Source organism: Vulpes lagopus, chromosome 13 (genome assembly GCF_018345385.1).
Source record: "Vulpes lagopus strain Blue_001 chromosome 13, ASM1834538v1, whole genome shotgun sequence".
Classification (NCBI taxonomy): domain Eukaryota; kingdom Metazoa; phylum Chordata; class Mammalia; order Carnivora; family Canidae; genus Vulpes; species Vulpes lagopus.
Window position 1 is genome coordinate 21,113,491 of NC_054836.1, and position 24,615 is coordinate 21,138,105.

At 40.0% G+C, this 24,615-nt stretch overlaps 1 protein-coding gene across 2 annotated transcripts in view; it reads right to left on the minus strand.

The window, feature by feature from the left end:
* Positions 1 to 24,615, minus strand: part of SLC25A13 (solute carrier family 25 member 13) — a 185,364-nt gene that overhangs the window by 104,780 nt on the left and 55,969 nt on the right. For both annotated transcript variants that reach the window (XM_041727316.1, XM_041727314.1), the window contains exon 4: positions 9,434 to 9,549. In XM_041727316.1, the coding sequence (XP_041583250.1) occupies positions 9,434 to 9,549 (116 nt within the window). The remainder of the gene's footprint in view (positions 1 to 9,433; positions 9,550 to 24,615) is intronic.

Here is a 24,615-nt window from a genome sequence, read left to right on the forward strand (position 1 = left end):
TTGCCTCTCCTATTAAATAAAAACTGCTCAGGAGCCTGGGGTAAGTGTTCCATCATATGGTGCCCATGGCTCTCAAGTTGCACATTTCAGGCAAGGGCTTCCTCTAACACCTTCAACTTATACAAAGACCCATTTCCCCACTCCCCACCACTCCATGACCACCCCCCCCCCCCCAAGACTTCTACTCACATCAAAAGATAAAGCTTCCTTGGTGAGACCATGTCAAATGCACTTCAACCAATTACCTGGACATCTGTGTCACCAAGGCAACTTTCTGTGTATACCAAGAACTCTAATCCAGGTATGTTCTTCCTTATAATTACTTCCTGCTACAGCCATATAACAAATTCCTAACTGGTGCACTTGTTTACTGTTCTTTACTTCTTCATGAAAGATTACTAACTCTGATAAAGACTGAAACTACTATGGATTAGCTGGCACCTATCTTCATTAAAAAGGAAGGTCCCGCCTCACCACCAGAGGGAGGCAGCAGGACATGGTAAACAACACACACTTGGGAGTCATCAGGCTGCTACCTTGGCTGTACCACAGCAACTTCATGACTGTGGGCAAGTTACTTAAACTCCCGCGGCCATTTCCTCGTCAGAAAAATGGGAATTATATAGTATAGATCTCCTAGGTTGTCATAATTAAATAATAAATTACATAGAAAGCCCTTAGCCCAGAGGCAAGTATGTAATACGTGATCAATAAACTTAAAGATAAAAATAACAGGTACTTACCTTCTCTCAAGAGAGTATGTAAAACCGTAGGTCTTTGGAGCAGAACAAGCTTAGTAATTACTATCCCATCCTTCTTCCTTTCCTGTAATCCCCCTCTCTCTTCTTACCCCACAGCAAAGTCACATATGATTCACTCTCGGGTGGGTCCCAGAGATACAAGTCCAGTCTAGGCCCCCATTATTCCCTGCCTAGACTGTTGTAGCACCTCCCAAGCGATCATCACCTCCAGATCCTGACAGTTCCACGTTCCTGCCATTCACAGTCCATGCATCACCTGGGTGTTCGCAGACACTCTTCTAGGGCTGCTTATATAACCTCTATCCCTCCTACTCACTTACCTTGCTTTACATTACAGAGAGTCTATCCTGACATCATCTGGTTTTTATTTACTTTCTCCCTAAAGTGTAAGCTCCCTGAAGATCTTATTATCTTCACTGCTGAATCTCCAGTCTTACAACATAGTTAGATCCAAGAGATATCCCTATCTTTACTAATTCTTTTGCCTCTACTAATTAAATGGCTTCACCACTATTTGCTGGTAACTATCAAATTTCTTTTTTTCTTTTACAGATTTTATTTATTTATTCATGACAGACACACACAGAGAGAGAGAGAGAGAGAGGCAGAGACATAGGCAGAGGGAGAAGCAGGCTCCATGCAGGAAGCCTGATGTGGGACCCGATCCCAGGACTTGGGGATCATGTCCTGAGCCAAAGGCAGATGCTCAATTGCTGAGCCACTCAGGCGTCCCAACTATCAAATTTCTATCTCCCAAATTCTACTACTCATATATTTAAGTACCTATTTGATAACCTCATTTACACATCCAATAGGCATCAAACTAACATATCGAAAAGTGAGCTCCTGTTTTCTGCTTCCTCTCTCTTTCACAGTCCACATCTAAACCATCAGAGAACCCTGCTGATTTTCTCTTCAAAATACCCCTAACATAGTAGAAAGGGAGGTGGGCGGGGGGCTGGGGTGACTGGGTGATAGGCACTGAAAGGGGGCACTTGGCAAGATGAGCACTGGGTGTTATGCTAAATGTTGCCAAATTGAATTCCAATTAAAAAAATTAAAAAAAAAAAACAAACCCTAACCTCATTCAGGTCCAAGCCACCATGATCATTCACCTGGATTACTGCCATAGCTTTCTAAGTGGTCCCTCTGTTTCTATTCTGTTCCTTCTATGACCTATTCTCAACATAGTAGCCAGAATGATCTGGTTAAAACACAGACTAGATCATTTCACTCCCCTGCTTTAAAAAAATATATTCCTGCAATGGTTTCCCAGTTTACTTACCATCAAAGTCCAAGACCTAACCTTGATCTAAAGGGTCTACTTCATCATATTCGTTACTTCTCTGAGCTTTTTTCCCAGTAGGCTCTCCTTGAATCATTCAATTCACACAGGTCCTCCTTAGGTCCTAGCCTTTGAACCTAGACAAGAGCTATTGCTTTTGCCTAGGACAGTCTCTTTCCTTCCTCCATCTCTCTATCTATATAATCAATTCCCCTACCTCTTTCATATTTGTGCTCAAAAGTCACTTTCTCAATAAAGCCAACTAAACCATACTGTGTATAGAGTTTGTTCTTTGTTTCATAGCTCATTGTACTCACCCAAATATCATCAGAACATCAGAACATATCCACTCTATTAAGTGTCTGTCTTACTCCCTAGTATTGATATCATCAACTTATACATGTTCCTGCTAATACGTTGGTGGACAGGTAGGAAAACTGTTCCAAGGAACCACCAACCATTTTTGTAAGTGAAGTTTTATTGAAGACAGCCATACCTAGTCATTTGCATACTGTCCATAGGAACAGCAGAGTTGACTAGTTGTCAGAGAACCTAAGGCTGACAAAACTCAAAATATTCACTATCTGGTCCTTTACAGAAAAAGTTTGCTGCCCCTGATCTAGTATAAAAGTAATGCTTTAAAAAGGGGGAAAATCATGTTGATACTAAAAAAAAAAAATGTACATTTTAAAGAGATAAGGCCTTAAATATTAATTGAAATTTTTATAAATACATCCTCACCTAATGGTGTAGATTTATAATATATTTTTTAAATATTGTACTTATTTATTCATGAGAGGCACAGAAAGAGAGAGAGAGAGAGAGAGAGGCAGAGACACAGGCAGAGGGAGAAGCAGGCTCCATGCAGGGAGTCCGAAGTGGGACTCGATCCTGGGACTCCAGGATCATGCCCTGGGCCAAAGGCAGGCACTAAACCGCTGGGTCACCGGGGCTGCCCTAGATATATAATATAATGTAACTTTATTCATTATTTCTTTCCTTTGGTTAAAATGACTAGACCATAAACAAATATATCTCCTCTTTCCTCTTCCTTTTTGCTTGCTTTCCATCATGATTTATTTTCTTTTGTACAGCCTTCTCTCCCACTATATTAATCAAAATTTTATAATATCAATGATGTTTAAATTCACAGTATTCTAAAGTTTCTTTCCATTTACTATATTCAATGTGTTAGCATAATATAAATCTATTAAAAGATTCATGAATATTTTTAAAAATTATGTTTACTCTTCAGCTCAAAGGTAAAATATAGCTCATGTTCCTGTTACCCACCTTCTGAGAGGTTTAGCACTAATTCCTATTGGCAACAGACCTACCTATAAAATGGCAGACAGACCTATACTAGCATCTTTAGATGACAATCACATACATAGATCACATATGTATGTGATCACATATGTATCTTTTCTCTTTCAAAATTTGTAGTATCCACCAACTTCTATTTAACAAATAATGGTGGAACAGGCAGACTAACATTACTAAATAAGTTTTTATTTAAGGGCATCTGGGCGGCTCGGTCAATTAAGCATCTGACTTCAGCTCAGGTCATGACTTTAGAATCTTGGGACTAAGTCCTGCATGAGGCTCTGTGCTCAGCGGGGAGTCTGCTTGTCCCTCTCCTTCTGCCCCTCCCCTAGTTCATGCATGTGTGCACAAGCTCTCTCTCAAATAAATAAAATATTTTCATAAATAAAAGAGCTCTTATTTAAATACTTCAAAAAAACCTTACGGTAGTCAAAAATTTATACACATATTGATATATGTAAACTTACTAAAAACATTCAATGCAATAGCATTCAAAATTTAAGCAGGATTTTTTAAAGATTTTATCCATTTATTCATGAGAAACAGAGAGAGAGAGAGAGAGAAAGAGAGAGAGAGGCAGAGACACAGGCAGAGGGAGAAGCAGGCTCCATGCAGGAAGCCTGATGTGGGACTCGATCCCGGGTCTCCAGGATCACTCCCTGGGCCAAAGGCAGGCGCTAAACCTCTGAGCCACCCAGGGATCCCTCAGAAGGATTTTTGTAAAAATAACTTTTTCTAAAATTGTTTCAATAGTTCAAAAGACTAGGAACAGCCAAAATAATCTGAAATAGATAAAGTTGGAGGATTCATCTGAAACCAAGACTTATTATAAAGCTGTTGTGATTAAGAGAGTATAGCAATGGTGCAGACAGACAATTACAGAAGGATAGAGTTCAGGAACAGACCCACAAGTGATTTATGATCATTATAGCAACATAAGGCAATAAAAGAAAGAGTTATCCTTTCAATAAATGGTGCTGGGAAACTAGATAACCATGGAGTCTGGAGAGGAATCTTGACCCCCAAATATGCAAAAGTAAAACAGAAAAACACAAACATGTTCTAAAAAGACTGAAAATCTAAATTTGAAAGGAAAATAAAAAAACTTCTGGAAGATTATACAGAGATTATCTTTGCGACCTTGTGATAAGCAAAGACTTATGAAACAGGACACAGAAAGCAGTATCTATAAAAGAAAATGCTGATAATTTGTACTACATTAAAATTAAGAACTTATGTTCTTTAGGACTCTATTGAGTAAGTGGAAGTGTAAGTCACAGACTGAAGATATCAGAGATACACAACCAATAAACGCATTGCATCTAGAAAAATGGCACGTCACTAAAGAGGATATGCAAATGACCAGTAAGTATTTTTTTAGGGTTGCACAACTGATCAGTCATCAGGGAAATGCAAACTAAAGCTACATAATGAGGAATCATTAATATAAAAATGACTGGTAATACCAAGTGGTAACAAAGGCATGGAATAAACAAAAACTCTCATGCACTGACAGCATGAATGCACTGGTACAAGTGCTCTGGAAAACTGGCAATATCTATGGAAGCTCAACATACATGTTTTTCATGACTCAGCAGTTCTACTCCTAGAAATGGCCCACACCCACATCCCAGATGTTATATAAAGCAATGTTCAATGCACATGATTTGCAGCTACCAAAACTGGAAGTGTACAAATGTCTACCAATGGTATGATGAATAAGCAAATTAAGATAAAGTCATATGATGGAATAGTATACAACAAAGAAAAAGAACTAAAAATAGACATAAACATGGCTGAATCTCACAAAGTTTGAGCAAAAGTCAGAATGAAACGGTACATTCTGTATCTTTCCATTTCTATCAAGCTTAAAAACAAACAAATCCAGTTAACAATGATAGATGTCAGCTGTTAGCACTGGACCTGGGGGACAATAACTGGAAAGGAGCCCATGGAGTGCTGGCACTGTTCTCCTTCTGATTTGGATGGTGACCAAACAAGTATATATACTGTGCAAAAGCTCGTCAAGATGTACACTTGTGATTTGTGCATTCTTCTGTATGTTATGTTTATATAAAGTTTACTTCAAAAATTTTAAAGTAAAAGTTCACTATCATATATAAAATAGGCTAAAGATGAAACTAAAAAATAGAACAAAGTATTTTTTATCCACACATACAGAACTGCAAATTGTTAACTAGAATTTTCTTCTTATACTGATCTCCTGTTACACACCTGTTGACATCTCAAAATGCACTTAGAAGTATCAGGTATCAAAACAAGAAAACATGGTGAGAACAAAATACTGGAGATACATTTTTCCTACAAGGAAACAGGTGAACGTAATGAACTAGGTATCAAAGGAACAAAATTGGCCTAATCAAGATCTTTTCATTGTAGCAAACACAGGAGTTATCTAGACTTGAAAACATAATAAAAATAAACAAGGTCTCAGAGAAAACAGGGCAAGCCATCACTGAAATGTGACACTTGATTATCTGCCCCTCACACAACCTGATTTTTGTTTGGTGTGTCCCAGATTCAGTGTTAGCGGGAACATGAATACTACTGGCTTGTTAACAAACAGTGGTGCTTACTAAGCTTACTCAAGCCTGCTTCAAACAAGCTCATGCAGAAATCCACTACGTGTACACATGAAGAGTGTGACTGCTCTCCTCTGGATAGAATGCAAGGCCAGGAGACATGGGGAAACGAGGCTACTTTCCTGCTTGCCTATAGCCTACGGGAAGCCTCCAGATACACCTCTGTATCCCATGAAATCATGCTCTCCTCATAACCACAACAGACTGAGCTAATCTGGGCGGTAAAAAATACAGCCCCTTCTCTCTTACCTCTTCATGCTCACCCCTCCCAGAGATGCACACCTGGGCAACCTTCTGAAATACAAAAGGGTCATTCTTGAGTGAAGGGTTTACAAGGAGCCATGGATGTAACCAGAAGTAGGAGCCTCAGTGCCTATATCCTAAAAAGCCTCACGTGGATAGGCAGCTGGGTCACAGATCGGGATTCTTTTAATTCTGTGGGTTTATGAGACCAAGATTGACTAAGTTAAGTCCTCTTTTCTGCCCAATTCAATTTTTTAAAAAATTTCTCCAGCCCCATCATGAGTGTCCTTGAAAACATACTTATTGCTAGCTTCTTCTAAAGATATCTGCTGTTGAAACACTCCGTAAGTCACCACATCCCCCATATGATTTTGTTTACTGGGTAAAAGCCTATTGTACACAGCACTCGCCTCTCCTGGATGATTCTACCTTATGAAAAATGTTAAAAGTCAGCTATTATTTTGCAATTAACGGTTATTTGGGTATCTTCTTTGTAGCATGTGTATCCCTTTCACATTAATCCCAAATAGGGATGAATAGGTCAGAAAAGCCCAAGAAGGCTACACTGTATGACTCCCCACCATGGGTGAGGACCCCATCAGCTGATCATAAAAAGATATAGGACATGCCCTGTTTATGTTCTATGAGACGGGAAGGTTCTGGAACAAATTGCCTGTGGAGGACAAGGTAGTGGTAGAGGAGCTCTACTTCTATAAGTTATGTGCAACTGGTGGTGTAATCAGAAATTTAACTCCTAGGAAACCACGATTTCTTATTTCAATCTCTTATGCCTTCGGAGATGGGATAGTATTCAACACAGAACAGATGGTAAGCAAATTACTGGCTAACTGGCCAGTGGTTAAACTGCAAGGTAGAAGTGCAGGGCTTCCTAAAAAACAAGGGGTGGGGGGGGGGGGGGAGAAGAAGAATAAAGAAAATCCTCCTTTGTTCTCAAGTATTTTCTCTTAGTAATATTTTTAGAGAGGCCTTTGTTCTCCAGACAGCATCTTTATATGCAGTGTTATCTTTTAACCCTTACATAGGCCTGTAAGGTAGATTATCATTACCCTCATTTTATAGATGAGGAAACTAAGGCTCATAAGGTGGAGATGATTTGCCCATCGACAAAGAAACAGACACAGAATGCTCATACTACCCTTGTTACACCTCACAGATGACTCCCTCTCCTGCATCCTGCATCTTCACCTGTTCTTTTCTTCTGCTCACATGAACACATGCCCCTCCCTGCACTGCGGACAGTCTCCTGTTTCCTTTCCTCCACCAGACGGGTTGTGTGTCTGTATTGGTATATTGGTACCACCAATACCCTTAACTGCTTCACGCTCAGGATGTAAGGAAAACACGTGCAGGCCATTTCTCAGTGCCCCCATCTCCACACCAGTGCTCTTACACCCCTGCCTCCAGACGTGCTAAAGGAAGGAGGAAGGCATGAGTGATTGCAGGTGCCAAACTCACTCAGATGCATAGGTGTTCCTCTGTAAATCCAAGGAAACCCTGTAGTAATATATTCAACAAACTGTCTTCTACTGGTAAATTAACGCCACCATGAGCTAGCTGCTCATTCATTACTTGAAAATTTCAATGGGGATATTTTTTTTTATTGGTGTTCCACTGAAAAGCTGTGGCTACAGTGACAATAAGAGGAATCAGGTGACGGAAATGGAAAAAACTAGTTGTTCTAGGGATTTTTAAATATGAAATAATCCTCATGAAGTGCTAATGGAAAGCATCTGAGCTTCTACACAGTACAAAACAAAACCAGGCATATGTACATGTTTTGCCTTTGTCCTGGTTGATCCAGCCTTAAATAACTGTCATGTCAAATGCACAGGGAGGAATGGGTGTAGAAGGGGGAAGGCTTCTAGAATAAGTCTATTATACTGCCTTACCTATACTTTAGGTAGCTATTATCTTCATTTCAAAGGAAAATGAAGACCTGGGACGACAATTAACTTGCTTAGAGGCAAAAGAGGCCAAGAGATGGAAGTAGCCAAGTCTCTCCAATTCCAGTACTCCTCCAGAATGGATGGTACTCTTATCATCTGTATTTTCCTCCTATCTATACATTTCTCACAATCCATAAAGTAATACAAGCCCAAGAAATATAAACGAATTGGAAACTATGCATAAAGACATTTAAAATGGGCACCTTGGGACGCCTGGATGGCTCAGTGGTTGAGCGGCTGCCTTCAGCTCAGGGCATGATCCTGGGGTCCTAGGATTGAATTCTCAGTCAGGCTCCCCATGGGTAACCTGCTTCTCCCTCTGCCTATGTCTCTGCCTCTCTCTGTGTCTCTCTCATGGATAAATAAAATCTTCAAAACAGAACAAAAAAATGGACATCTTAGCCATCTCCCCTGAATCAATAATCCAGAAGCCCAAAAGGGCTCCAGGCTCCAAAGTTCTTTATGCTATCTACAGCAGGTTCACATGCACAACGTACACTGGATACTACACATTCTGAGGAAAATGTGGTACTTTCTGTCAAATCTATCTTCAGTATAAAGAAGTTTATTTCTACACTTTTAAAAACTTCAGTAAGCAGTTATTTTTAAGAAAGAACCTACCCTGCCCTACCACTTCCTTTCTCCTAATACTAATAAGGCTTCTGGGTTTTCTGCAGCTTTGCAGCTAATCCCTGTGAAGCTGGTTCTGTCTTTTCAAAATAAAGAAGGTGGCAGCACAGCAGGGACCACCAACCCAGCCAAGGGGGCATGTACCATGCTTTAAAGACTGAGGTTCTTCTGGCACCACCCTAAACTCCTATCTTATGCAGAACCTTTGCACTCAAGCTACCCCATGGGGACAAGGTAAAGACTCAAAGTACTGTGTGCACAGGTTCCTTCTGTTCTTAGGCAGTCTATTAATGTCTTCATCCTCTCAGTGGGAATCACCAGTGATTTTGAAGGAAATAAACAGAAGTCCTGCCTAGCTCACCTGGTCTATGATTCTGGAAAAGTCATGTGCAACCTCTCTCCCCTTAAAACTAAACCAGAGTGTAAAAACTAAGCCAGAAACTTATTTTTTTCCAATTGAAAGATATCTGAACTGGAGCCCCAAAACATGGAAATACCTTTGTTAAAAGGGATATGTTTAAGTTCTTAAAAGTTTCCCCATACACTGCATTCCCGGGGCCAAAAAACACTCACACCAGTCTGCACTTCCTTAGGTGCACACATACTCATACCCCTTACCAAAAGTAACTTCTCCTTTGCCAGCTTTGTCAAACAGTTGAAAGGCCACCATGAACAAAGCATCTGGGGCACAAAGGACAGATTCAAATGCTACGAATTCTTGAAAGGATATTAACCTGCAACATAGAACAAGCACAAAGCATATAATCAGTACCTTGTGAAAAATAAAAGCACATGTAAGTATATGCTAAGAATAAAACGTCACGGTCAAAAAAATTACGCTCAAACCTAGAAACATTTATAAACACTTAGCATTTCCTTTCACATATAGTGGACTGAAATAACAATGTACAGAATCTAAAGAACATGACAGGTTTCAAATGTAACTGTTTTAGCCAGCACAACATTTTTGTTTCAGGCATTATTATTAGATTCTAGAATTAAAGCTTAGATATTTTAGATTAAGATGTGATTGTGTAGCAGCAAAACAGAGCAACTTTGTCAGTCATTAATATCTTTATACACCATGTAAAAATGGTTCACAGAGACTCTTTTACTGCTGTTATCTACATGTGGATTCAACTAGGGGTAATATTGGTAGTAGTAGTTGAATACAAATAGACATGAAATGTAATGCCAAGGAACTTCTAGTCTGATAAAGCAGATAACACTAGTCTAGAACTAGAAACAGTATACAACCTTGATAGGGACCTATCGTAAGACAGACAAATACGGTGAGAACAGAATTCTGGTAGGAAATCAAAGAAAGCTATGTAGCAGAAATGAAACGTCAGCTGGGTATTGAAAAATGAGTGAAATTCAGGTATAGAGTAATGGGCATAAAAAGACAGGCACTCTAGTCAAGGGGGGTTCTTGCAGAAAGGCAGGTGCAAAAAAGCTAGGGCATGTACAAGGGAAATGGTGAGGAACTGATTTTGTCTGGGCAGCAGAGCGCATAAAGGAAAACACTGTGAAATGAGATTAGAAGTATAAGACCAGGGATGGGCATGAAAACAAAAAAGGAGCCTGGTTTTTCTTCTCTAGGAAGTAAGGAGTGATTGAAAGTTTCTGAGCAAAGCCATGACATGATCAAATCTCGTTGGTAAGAACAATACGACAAGTCACAGAGGCTTTGACTTCCAAGGAGGAAACAAGTCCACAAAAGCTTTCCCAGAAATGTTCTATGCCACTATTCTGTATTTAAAACGTTCAAATATTTCAATGATACACTGAAATAGTCCAAGTCTCTGGAGGATATAGAGGGAGGAAGAAAAGAAGAGTGTTTTCCTATGTTTCTCAAAACACTTAATTACTTCTAAACATCTCATAAGAGAGATCACATTTTATTCAAAGTGTTACACAGTTAACTCTTTCCTAGGATGTCATAAGGATCATAATAATGTCACATAAAGAAGGAAAATTCCATGGTGTGTTTAATATACTATCTCTGTCATTCACCATCCAAACCAGATCCTTCCAAATGCATGGGAACATTCGGGAACAGGAACAGCACATTTTACAGAAATATGCTTGCCCAGAATGTCTTCTCTACCATTCAGTGTGTCTCACTGAGAGTCTATGTACAAGTGAGACTGGGGTAGGTAGGAATGGGAAAGGAAGCAAAGCTGAGCCAAACATTCTTAGAGGGTCTCCAAGGAGCTTACAACCTGTTCGGGGAGCATGAAGTCCCGTGCATATACGCCCACCAGAAGAACTGAGGGCCAAAGGTAAATGAAGAAATAAAGTGTTAAGGGGGCACAATAGGAGTGATTTATTCTGCCTACAAAAACTGGGATATGCTTCATGGAGGTGGGGCACTTAAAGAAGAAATTTTAAAGTTGAGAAGATCTTAAAGATCATCTACTTCAGCCTCCTCATTTTACTTTTGAGAAAACTAGAAGTTAATGACTTATGTGAAGGTGAAGCAACCAGCTTCTAGCATTCTGACCTGAACACCAGGTGTCCTGGTTTCCATCTGACTGAGACAGACTCCAGCTGAGATGGGAAGACGGTGAGAAGAACAAAGGACAGAGAGAGGACATTCCACACTGTGGGGAAAAAGCAGAGCGAAACACAGAGGTGACAACATATGGGGTGTGCTGTGCTTAAGGAAGGATGCAGGAGTTGCTGACCCTGCATCTAACAGGTTGTGAGGGGTGGAGAGTGGCTTGAACTGTAATGCCAGCCACCTATGGAAGACCTTAAAGACCAAGTTATAAAATCTTGACTTCTCTGCAAACAGTGCGAAGTCACTGAAGGTTCTGGGTGGATGTTAACAAATATCAGGTTTAGATCTTTATCTTAGAAAAGGAACTGGTGTGGAAGATGAAAGACAAGATACGGAAACATTGTGAGAGCGAGGGCCAGCAGGGATCTAAGCCAAAGCTACCACAGCAGGACTGGAGAGAGAGGAAAGGCCAGAGACACAACTGAAGCAGAAATGACAGAACTAAAAAAAAAAAGAAAAAAAAAAAGAAATGACAGAACTTAGTAAAGATGGATGTCAGAGACTGAGGGCCAGGAATGAGGCCTCACTAAGCCCATGACATCTAACCTGGCTAAATGAGCAGGATGATGATATGACTGCCAAAGACAAACAATGAGAGAAAAAAAATGAAAAAGAGAGAAGGGCATTATGAGACAGTAAGACCGCTTCCGTGTTACATTTGCAGTACTGGAGGGACACTGAATATGGTGTCCCCAGCAGGAAACCAAAAGCTCCCATGTGGAACTCGGGAGAGGGGCTGACAGGACTTGGACTGCATCCTCCTCCAAAATTCATGTTGAAGTCTTAACCCCCAGTACTTCAGAATCTGACCTTTGCCTGGAAACAGGGTCACTGCAAATGTAATCAGTGAAGATGAGCCCATACCAGAATAGGGTGGACACCTAATCCAGTATGACCAGAGTCCTCATAAAGGGGAAATTTGGACACGGATATACACACGAGAAGACACCAGATGCTTCTATAAACCAGGAAAGCCAGAGATTTCCAGCAAACTACCAGAAGCTAGAGAACAGGCATGAACAGATTCTCCCTCAAAGCCCTGAGAAGAAACCGATCTTGCTGACACCCTTAATCCTCCCTCTAGAACTGTGAGACAATAAATTTCCTTATTTTTTTAAGCCACCAAAAGTTGGAGATGCTTTGTTATAGCAGCCCTAGCAAACTAATACAAAGGCCAAAATAGGAAACACAGATCTGGGAATTTTTAAACAAAGCTCACTTAAAGCTGTGAATGAAACTATCCAGAAGTATTTCAAACAAGACCTGGGCTGAACATTCTCTATACGACTGAAACAGCAGAGAGGAATAGGTGTTTCTGACTGTCTGCTTTCTTCTTGCCACTGCTCCCACTCCCAGAATCCCTCTTGAGCAGGTACCAACAACCATACAGCCACACTGCTCGCCAGTTTAACTGGCTGGCAATTTTTTCAGGGCACAAAACAATCCTATTTGCTCAATTATCCCTGCACAGACATTTGCTTAATTAATAGTGAATTGCACAGTGTGTTATCCAGAAAAGAGGCATTCTTTTAAATTCATGATCTGAATAAAGATTTAAATACAATGAAAAGAGCATCTTACATCTCTCAAAATGGTATGAGAAACCTGAATGCTAGCTATGAGCATGAATAAATCCTCATCTGGCAATGTCAATGTGATTTCATAACCATATCTGGCCAATGAATACTCTGGTATTTTAGGCATGTTACAGATACCAAAAAGGTATGTAATTTGGTAATCCTGTTAGATACAAGTATTATACATCTATGTAGGAGGTATATAGATGAACCATGAAATCATAATGTCTTACTGTTCAGCAAGATCATTTTGGATTTTCAAGGTAAATCTGACTAGAGGGCTATCAGAATAATTACATAGTACTATATTCATTTACAGCATGCTATCTAAAAACACACACACACATACATATATTTTCACATAAACAGTACTTCAGTCTTGCTTTACAGATTTAATGGGTATTAGCATAAATTACAACAAAGAATACTAGCTTAATCAAGTTCAGACCTGGCTGGTGAGCTCACTTGGTTCCTTTTCCACCCAAAGCTTCTCTGATAATGTTAGATGTCCTCTAAAATAAATCACACAATTCTGCTGGACCCCATGACCACTATCTACAGAACAGTGTTTGACGCCAATGCTTATTTGCAGCAACCAATAGTGGGACACAGGTCAGTTAAGAGAAGCAAACCCAGAAGTCACATTTTCAACCACCATTTTCAACATTACAACCACTCAGATGTGGGAAGAGTAGGTTTCTAACTACTCTGTTTCATGATTCTGATGCTACCAGAGGGTTTTTTTTTTTTTAAGCAAGTCGTTTTTTGTGTTTCAAACCACTATTTTCCTTGTCCTAAAGACATTTTTAACAGCAGCAACTTTACAACTCCATGGAAGCCCAGGTAAAGCAGCCCAAACACCACATACTACAGTCAGATACTGAACCAAAGAGAAAAGGAATTAAAAGTGGAACTGCATCTGTACATTGTGCTTAGGACTGCATAAGATTACATAACTATCACATACATAGACAGCTACCAGAAGGACACATACTAAAATGATGCCAGAGTTTCCTTATAGTGGCATAATTTTAGGTCTCCACCTCTCCTATTTGTAAGGGATAGCTCTTAGCCTGGAAATGCTTACAGTAGAGAATACAGATTGAAAACCATGACATTATGGGAAAAAGTGGCAAGTAATATAAGTGGAGATAAATTACTCAGTGATTCAGAGGAAGGAAAGATTATTATTATATTGAGAGAAAAGAGATGGGGAATGTCAGTACAATCACGTGCCATCAGAGAGACGATGGGATCAAGTGGACGTGTGGCCAAAGATGTGATCAAGCGGGATGGGAGGTGGGGGAAGGAAAGGCTGCCAATGCAGTGGGGCTTCAATGCCTCCTCTTTTTGCTGGACATGGACCAGTGCCAGGAATACACAGGTGAAAAGTGCTACCTCTGTCCCCCAAGAACTGATGGCTCAGGCGGCAGATGGTGATGAACCAGGAACCAAGGAAGGAGGGCTGGAGATGAAGAGCCACAACCAGTGCAAGTATACAGCCATGCATAAAAGTGTGAAGGATGTCTACCAAAGAGTTAACAATAGTTCTCTCTAGGTAGTTAAAATATTAGAAATTTAAGGTTTTTCTCCTTTGCTTGCCCGTATTTCCTACTCTTTTCATGAAATAATACACATAATGAATTACTTTTGTAATAAAAAGAATTAAAATTTACATGAAACAAAACACCAAGGATCCAAACTTAGGTTGTGGCAGAAGGGCTGAAAAAGGGGTGGGGGTGGCTGGAGGGGGTGGCGAAAGAAGAAACAAGTGATAGAAAGTCACACTGACTGGCTATCCTTTCTCTGTTCCTCCCAGCTATTGCTTATTCTTGCTCAGCAGTGGCTGATACCCCATGTTGTCCCTTTCATCTCCCGCCCAGCTCCCACCTCCAGGCCAACTCTGTGGCTAAGAAAGTTTAAGCAACTGCACATAAGGATCTGATCTGTTCAGCCTTCAGGAAGTTTGGTCGTAGACAATGCACCATATCAAAATCCAATTACCACTTTTACTTAAGGCTCCTAACCACAAGAGTGCTTTGCAAAAATAACTTCTTCTTATAACCCTCTTCCGTGTGTTACAACAGAAGCCAAACAATTGTCCAGGATTAATGGTAGAGATAAAAGTAAAATCGAACTCCAAAAACTTGGTTCCGACCACTAGACCACCCAGGTTCAAGAATCTGTGAATGTTGAGGGGGAAAAAAAACACAGAACTAGGTTTTCCTGAGATCACCAATTTATCAAAAGAGCTTTGGCCTTCATGATTTTAACATCTTTAATAGCTTTTCGGGTTTTCCAGCTCTTTTATCTCCCTCCCAAATGCCTTGCAAATATCAATGGTTCAGGCCAGCAAGTGTGTTCCCTGCATCTGTTATATCCCAGGCAACATCCTAGGCCCCAAGTATACCATGAGTAAGATGGACAGAATCGTATACTCAAGGAATTCTATATGCCAGTGGAGAAAGCAAGCAAGGAGCACAAACATACCTATGTAGAAATAAGATGATTCATAATCAGTTAACTTCTGTGTAAAGGATGAAAAGAGAGGAATGCCTTAAACCAGTGGCTTCTCAGCCCCAAAAGGCCTATTTAATTATTCTGAGGAGGGACCCGAGCAGCCTTTTGTTTCTTTACATTTCCCAAATGATTCTACTGTACAGGCAGGCTTGAGAATGATGGGGATGGGAGATGGGCAGCTCTCTCCCTACAGGGCCAGGAAATGCCTCTTGGGAAGGGGCATTAAGATCTGATGATGATAGGAGGGTGCACTGGAAAGATGGGGAGCGGGAGTTTTTGGGGGGGCAAAAGGACATCAGTGTGGACGCTGGCCCTAAGGCCAACCCTGGCGAGCCCTGTGACTCAGGGAGCCAGCAGAGGACTGGAGACTAGGATGGAGGGAAGCAGGGGAGAGACAGATGGGGGTGAAGGAGTGTGTAGGGCATACGAAACCATGTGGATTGTACTGTAAGCATGCGGGGCGCCAGCCATTCCTGGAAGGCTCTTTGCCCAGGAATGATGAGATCCCATGGACAGAACACTCAGGACACCACAGAGTGCAGACTGCACGGGGAGGCAGTGAGCCCAGTCCCAAAAGGCTACAGCAGGGTGTGCAAAGGGCTTAAGAGGAGAGAGAAAAAAAATAAGTGTTCAAATCCAGGACTTCTCTGAGAAGTCACAGCACACGTACCATCAGGGATGCCCAGTGGCCTGTGGCTGCAGGACCTATGGCAGCCAGAGGCACAGACTCTGAGGCCCTGTAGTCACAGAGGATAAGAAAACTACTGGTTAGGCAGATGGTGGTGGAGCTCATAAAAAAATGATGCCAGCTGATGGTCAGTGAGAAAACAAACTAACCCTCATAACCCCAATTATGCAAATTCATCACAATTGTTCTTAACATGCTTTAAAGAGACAACGCACTATTATTACCTAATTTTATATCCTAAAATCATCAGTAGGAAGGTGGAAAGAGGCCCAAGTTCCAGTTCTTCCTCTGCCTGAGTGGCTGAATGATTTTGCTGGGCCAAATTGGAGCAGATCTCCCTTCTGGATCTATGAAGGAGGCTCTCTCTGCCTTTCAGTCTAGAATCCTGTTTTCTTCCATGTTCGGTTATAGGGAGCCCTCCCATGCCCACCCCGGTTCCAGCACTGGCCTTGGCATTCCCAGGAGTACATCTGTTCTGAGGCCAGCTGGGCTCTTCAGTTCTCCTCATGCACTCGGGTTCAAATCTCATTGCACCGTTTGCCAAGGGGCTATTTAAATTCATCGTCTCCAGTGAAATCTGGCAGACTGAATATTGTTCAAACAAGCAGGCTACTGCCTGGCTTTAAAAACCTATTAAATATTTTATTGGCAATTTTACTATTATTGTTATCATGAATTTCACCTATAAATATCACCTCTGCATATATCACTGCCTCCATATTGCCAAAAGCAGATAAACATACAGGCTTTCATAACTGTGAACTTGACTTGGTAACTCATAAGCCATACTTGCAGATCTACCCATCTGTCTACCTCTTGCAGTTCACTCCAAATGGCATGGAGCTGCCCAAGGCTCACTGTGCCAAGTCCTGGGATTTATAGAGGGCGTTCTTACACCAACATTTCCTTTCTGATAGAGACTGAACACATTTAACAGGTATGACTCACCCCCATTCAACTTCTCTTTTGCTAATACTTCGCTGAACTATACACTCAAAAAGGTCTTTCACCTATACATTCTATAATCCCCATTCCTTCTTATCCCATTAAATGGCACTGCTCACTGCCCAATGACCTCAGGAGAGTCTGTCCTCATGTCCTGTCACCTCCTCAACCTTTTCAACTTTGAATCATAAAAAAAGTTCTAATCATGGCCAATCCCCACATGAGTAATATTGTATCAAGGAAAAGAATTCCGCAGGGATTATAAAGCCAGAGACAAACCATATTCTCTACCTCCGTTAGACTCTAGATTAATATCCCGTTTGTTCTTAAACATTAGTAGGGATTGTAAAAAGGAAAAAAAAAAAACTAAAAAGCTTAAAGAGGGTCTTTAAAGGAGGAAAAACGTGAAAGGGAGAAAGACAGACTACTGGTTAAAAGCAGAGGGTGAGGGTGGGGTGGAGAGGTGGGGAGGGTGGGGGGGATAGCTCTAAGCCATAATGGAAAATTCACTCAGGTAAGCAAAGTAGATTGAAAAAAAAAAAAAAAAATCTATGTTTCCTAGACCTTCCTTTGTTCTTTTAAGGCTGGATGAGAAGGCTTCAACTCTATTAAAATGGTAAATGAAGGCGGATAATAGGGATATATAAACTTTAGATAAGAAATTAGGACCTAAAATGCCATCAGGCACACAAATTTGTTAAGCAGCATTTTTTAAGTGACTGCTGTACACTGGCTGTCACTATGCACAAAGCAGCAGGCTAGTTGTTAGGCTGCCACTGGATAACCAGTTACTTTAAATGCTTCCAGTAGAGCACACACTGCCAAACCCTTTACTTGACTTCAGTCTTCAGTTTAATTTTCCCTCAGGTTGGAGCTAAAGAGCACAAAAAGTACCTTCCACTCAAGAGATTTTGAGTACTTAAAGCCCAGAAGACAAGTTGAAGAACAGAATTTTCCCATGCATACTTCAGCACATGCCCACATTAAATATGGGTGTTGTTTGCTCAAACAGCATTTTAAAATACCAAAATCGATGGAGTTAAATGATTTTTTAATTGGGACACAATGCCTCTTTCAATTGTGTTTTTCTGAACCTTTCAAGCAAGGTAATGATTCTAGTGATATTCGAAAACAAGCACCTAAGCGCAGTCGCACAAAAAGTGAAAGGAGCAAATGTGCTACTTTCTTGCATTTGCCAATGACAATTGCCAGTTAGCCACTCTATTAAAAAAAAAAAAATTAAAAATAAGCAGTCAACTAAATTTTTTTAAAAATCTATGGAATCAAGTGTTACTGATTCCTTTTCAGGGAATATTATCAATTATTCAGAAGTATTTTAACTTTTTTCTTTCACTCAGTTATAAGTTGTACATTATGGATACACACAAAAACCTTTTTCAGCATGATCATAACATAAGCACTTGGCAAAGCAAAAATTAAGAGACTAAAATAGCCTTTATCATATTTTTAAAAATAAAATTATTCATGCTGTGGGCAAGAAGAAATAAAAGTACACAGGCTTAAGCCAGAATATCATACACACAAAAAAGCCAACATTAATATCTGCTGTGCCAGCTGAATTCAAATTAACCCAATTTTACATGTTAATTAAACCAGCTATTTTCTTCTTATTGTATTTTTGCTTCTTAAATAGTAGAGTCTACAAGTGATTCCCAACAGACTTGTTCCAACAACAATGACGTATTCATTTACTTCTATTATGACCATACAATACAGTAACTGAGCAGTAATTTTTCACAGTCAATTACATGCATGGTTCTTTATGCTTAAAGATGCTGAAATAATGTGTACTATAGAGCCATATGCCTGCATCTCTAGTCTGCCTGAGGCAGTTGCCTGGGTAACACATTTTCTCTTCGGTTTAGCATAACCCTTCATTGAATATCATTAGGTGTCATTAAATAGCAAACATTAACATGAACTTCAATACACTACTTAGATAGAGTCATTTTACCCATGTAAACAAGTGCTCCATCATTTATAAGCTTAAAATAGATTATGATTTTCTGTATTTAAGATCATGAAAAAGAAAAAAAAAGTGCCCACATGTTGATTCCAAATTGAATTTGCAGAAATTTCTGATAACAGGAGAATTCAGACCAAGTTTCAGGGGTAACACTTCCAATAATATTCAATGTAAGCAAAGGAGGACTGGGCTTTTTTAATCAAAGTTTACTTTAAATTTATTCAAAGTTGTAAAACAATTCCTCATTTACATGTCAGACCATCAAAGGCTTTTACTCTTTTATAACAAGGTAGGAAGAAGGCACTTGAGTAACAAAATTAATTCCAAGGATAAGGTGCTTAAAAATCAAGGCACATAATAATAAATAGAAAGTACAGGAGACATCATGCATTATCTAAAATATTTTAAATATTAAAAATTTAATGTGTTCTATAGTTTAAATATGGCAATATATGGTTTATATAGAGTTTTCTAGAGCCAATGCCTACATTAAGAGCAGCCACCATCCCCAATAATCTCCATCAGCCCTCTATCTCATTCCACCCCAAACCAGCATCCATGTCTAAGAAAAACAATGTGTTTGCTCTACAAACACAGTCTCAATCAACACTTAGGGCCTCCTCACCCACCTTCCCAACCAGATTACCATTCCCAAACAGTGGACTTCTGATTGTTCTTAGACACATCATACGTAATTCCAAGTAAATTTTAACTCTCTAGAAGCAATGACAACTTGCCTTCTATTATCTGCATTACAAAGGGTCTCCAAATTTTCAATGTCAACTTTAAAAGACACATAGAAAATGAAAATGATCAGACTGCAGTACCATCTCCAATATACTTTCTCACCTTTCCCAGTACAGGAGGAAGGCAGGCTCCAAAATCCTGGAAAGGGGAGGTGGCAGATAGGATCTAAGAGTGACCAGGTTGGAGAGGACAACAGATCAAAGTTCAGAAGTCAGCAGCAAAGCTGTCCAGTCAATCTAAGAGTAACTAAAAAGAAAGCTGTGCCAAGAACAAATAAGTTCTTGGTTATGGGGACTGAGATCCCAGATACAACTATGATGATAAACTTCAATCTTTTTTCTCCTTTCCACATTTGCTTTCTACTCCACAATAAGAAATGGCTACACAAAATACAATGACTTAGCTTCAGGCGCCATGCTTCCACCTCCCATTGTTCCACAAATATCCATGTAGCTGTTTGAATTAAAACCTCAATCACCACGTTCAGTCCAGGGGCTGAGATGTGGTTGGCAAAAAAAAAAAAAAAAAAAAAATTATATTTGATATTAAAAGTATATTCCATTTTGGTTTAAACACTCTGGTCTGAAGTTAGGTAAATCATGAGAAACAAATTGATAGCACCAATAAATCTTTAAGCAACCATTTTCAAGACATACTGGGATCAGTAGAGATTTGGTCACATCCCTAATGCCTCTATGAGAATTCATGTTCTTACTGACTGAGACACTCTAGGATTTCAAATAAAATTTGAAAACAAAAACTAAATTACATAAACTGCCATTATTGAAAAAAAAAGTAGCCTAATAACTTAAGAAACATTATTAATGAGAATTGAAATGAAAAGTGATTTCTGATTACAATAGTTTACGTAGTGTTTCTGGATTGTACCCCAAATCCAAAATAAACAGGATGCTACTTTTGGCCTTATCCCCAAATAAAGATTAATTAAAATTTTACTACATGAACATAAGTCACTTATCTAAGAACTGGTAAGAATCTGAAAAATAAAAAAGAAAATTTTTATATTTAATTGTATTTTGCTACACAAATATAACCACGAACCAAATATAATAAATTCATCTGCTAACGCAGGCTACCCACAAATGTGGATTCTCATCACAATAACCAAAAAAAATTATTATAACTGTTTAAGCCTGATATATATGGGTTTGTATTTTATTTTATTCTCTGAAAGAACCTAAATAAATGCTGAAAAGCAGGTAAGAAAAATTCTCTGCCTACCATGTTCCCCCATCCTCTTCCACACTATCTCTGTATTCATTAGCAAGTCCTATTTCTAAAGGTCTCCTCACAATACCAAGCTTTTTTAAAAGCAGGCAATTACAACACAGAATAGCAATTGTAAAGAATAATCAAAATTAGAAACTGTTGGGAGTACTTTATATTTCTGCAAAAGCAAATTAGGCTACAAGACTTTTGAGACTCTTGCTTTTTCTGGGTATAATTATTGCTAATTGTGGAAAAGCAACATCAGCGTTTTAATGCTTTTTCCTTCAGTAAGTTGGTGACTGTTTTACTTCCTGACTTAAAAAAAAAGGTAAAAAAAAAAAAAACCTGTAGAAGAAAGCAATGATCAGGACATTGTAAAAAGCATAGAAAAAGGGTTTCAATATGAATTATACATTCAGCCAATCCTCTGATACTTTAAAAGGGGGTTTTCACCCATGGAAATGAAACAGCCTTAGTGAACTGAAAAATTATATTTTAAGTTAATAAACAGAAGAATAATGTGAACTAAAATGTATCAAGAGATGGGACATGACTGCATTGATTTAACTCTGCAGAAGGCCTTAACTCACCAGATGACAAGCAGAGATGAGAAAGGCAGATGACAGAGCTGCACAGGCAAGAGACACAAAGGGCAGAGGGCCGATGGCGAATGGCACTCAGTGAACACCCAGGCCTTCGCAGGGTGCTGACGGGAAGGGCAGGAGTCCATAAAGATCAAAAACCTAATCCTATGAGTGGTTTTCTCGATACAAAGAATCTCTCAGAGTAATTTTACAAAAACTAGGTGACCTCAGACTATTGTGGCACCAGTCTATTTAGAGAGGATGAAAGTGGAGACATGAGAAGAAAAAAGATTTGCTAAAAGTTTCAGCACCTGTTACTGAGACAGACTGCATAAAATGTCAGTGACCTTGGGAGAAAAACAACAACAGGGAATTTTAACATGCGGAATTTCAATGTGGAACCAAAAGAGAGCCTGAGACTTTCATCCCCTCATCATCTATCTGGTAATATGTCACACATCACTGGCACTTCATATGTCCAATCCATTCAAAGTCATTCCATAGATATTGATGGAATGCTACTATGTGCTGACCATATAGTTCTAGGATCTGCAGATTCAGCAGTGAACAAAACAAATAATCCCTGCCTTCAGGGATATCAAGAAGTGTGTGTGAGAAGGTGGAGGGGAATGCAATAAAACAATGAATAAAATCCTTATGTTACAAGATAACCACTATGAGGGACAAGTAAAAAGGAAAAGGAAGGTTGGATGTACAACTTAAAATAGCATGTGCAAGAGGGAAAGCCTCCCTAAGAAGATGTCATCAGAGCCAAGACCTAAAGGAAGTAGTGAGCTTCTTAGGGGAAAAGGAAGTGCAAAGGCCCTGAGTTAAGACTGAGCAGGTGCACCATGATTAGTAAAGGGGCTGGAACAAAGCACTTTAGGAGGAAGAACAGTAGCAGATGGAGTAGTGGGAAAAGGCAGAAAAGTGGCCACGGTAAGGCCTGGCTGGCCGCAGTAAGGACTTTGGCTTTTTACTCTGGGTGAAATGGGGAGGCAAAATGGGTTGTGAGCCAGAGAGTGACAGGATTCAACTTAGATATGAATAGGATTGCTCTAGTTGCTGTGCTGGGCACACTGAAGGGGAGCAAGAATAGAAGCAGGGAGACATCTTAAGAGGCTATGACAACAATCTGGGTGAGAGATGGTCTTGCCTCAAACTGGGGTAGTAGCAGCAAAGAAGGAAAGACAAGACAAAGTCTTTCCTCCTTTGCTGCTACTACCCCAGTAGTAGCAGCACATCACATTCTGGATATACTGTAACTTTCTGCCACAATGCTACAAATGAAATTAAAAAAAAAAAAAAAACCCTCAATCATGTAAAATGCAGGGTCACATTTATGGGGAGTTCAATTACTTGCTAGCAACGAATCTAAAGAACTAGTCAACTGAGGGCCACATGTCCATCACCAGTTGCACTGTATCGCTACAGAATGAGTTCTCTCTCTCTCTTTTGGTGCTTATTTAATACAGTTTTATTTTTGAAAATTTACATTTAGATGAGCTTGAAGAAAAAAACAAAAACGCAGAACTACAGTGGTATGTATGTCTGCTCCCCTGCTTTCCCTTTCATGCATTTCACCAGCAGCCAGTACATCATCACCTTTTCTAGTACAGGTTACGTGAGCTCTATGGTAGAAATCCACCTGATGAGTCTTTTACTAAGCACCTCCCCTCAAGGGATGCCCTGGTCAGGGAACCTCAAATTGCCAGTCTTCCAGAGAGGACCACAGCAGTTATGAACTTAAGAGTTGGAAACATCCTTATAATTTGTCCCCTGTGCCTCTAGGAAACAAGACAAAGTAGGTGAGCTTGTCTTGGAGTTTGCCTTTAAACCTCCCCCCATGTTGTGGATTTGCTCCAGACTTCTACTAAGCCTGTGTCTCTCTTGGTCAACTTTCTGGCATCTTCCTTTTCTGTACTGTCTATATTGGTATCATGAAACCTGAGGAGAAGCTGTTGCTCCTGCCACTGTGCTAAGAAATTGGACAGAAAGACTTTTACTATATTTTGAGGGTAAACCCAACTAGATCTGATGAAAGATTAGATGTAAAGTGCAAGAGGAAAGGAGGAAGTATGGATGTCTCCACGGTTTGGGACCTGAGCAACAGTAAGATGGAACATCCTGAGATAGCAAACAAGAAAGGAAGACATTTTTGGAGAAAAGAATCAGGAACCTAGTTTAGGACACTTGAGTTTCCAGAGGCCTGCTAGATAGGAAAATGGAGATCTCAAGTAAGCAGATGGATAGACAGGACTCTGGAGTTCAACCAGGAAGAGAGGGCTAGAGACACAAAAGTAGGAATTATGAAGTATTTAGAACCATGTGTTGAGATGAGAAGGGATCTCCAAGAAGTATTTAGAAGAAATTAGAATTCCCAGGACTGAGTTCTGAGGATGAGAGATTAGGAAGAGCAATTAGGGAGGCAAGAGATTGTGATGAGCATTCTAAAAGCAAAGAGAATATAACAACATTAACCTATGGACTAATATTATTATTGGATTTTGCTATGCAGTTCTGTGAGATAACAGAAAAACTATAGAGATCCCTGCCCCTGGTTCCTGGCACAGAGCTTCTAGCCCCCTTGAAATTTCCTGGGTGACAGCTGTGGCTTTGTTCTAGTAAGGTGACAGTGGGTGGGTTCCTGGAGGAGCTGGTCACCCTAAAAACTTAGACATGATTAGAAGCTGGGAATTTTCAGCCCATCCCCCATTCTCCAGGGAGGGCAGAAGGGATGCAAATGAAGTTAATGACTGATCACACCTACATGATGAAATCTCTACAAAAATCCCAAGAAGGGGGCAGCCCGGATGGCTCAGCAGTTTAGCGCCACCTTCAGCCCAAGGTATGATCTTGGAGACCTGAGATGGAGTCCCACGTCGGGCTCCCTGCATGGAGCCTGCTTCTCCCTCTGCCTGTGTCTGTGCCTCTCAATATCTCTCTGTGTCTCTCA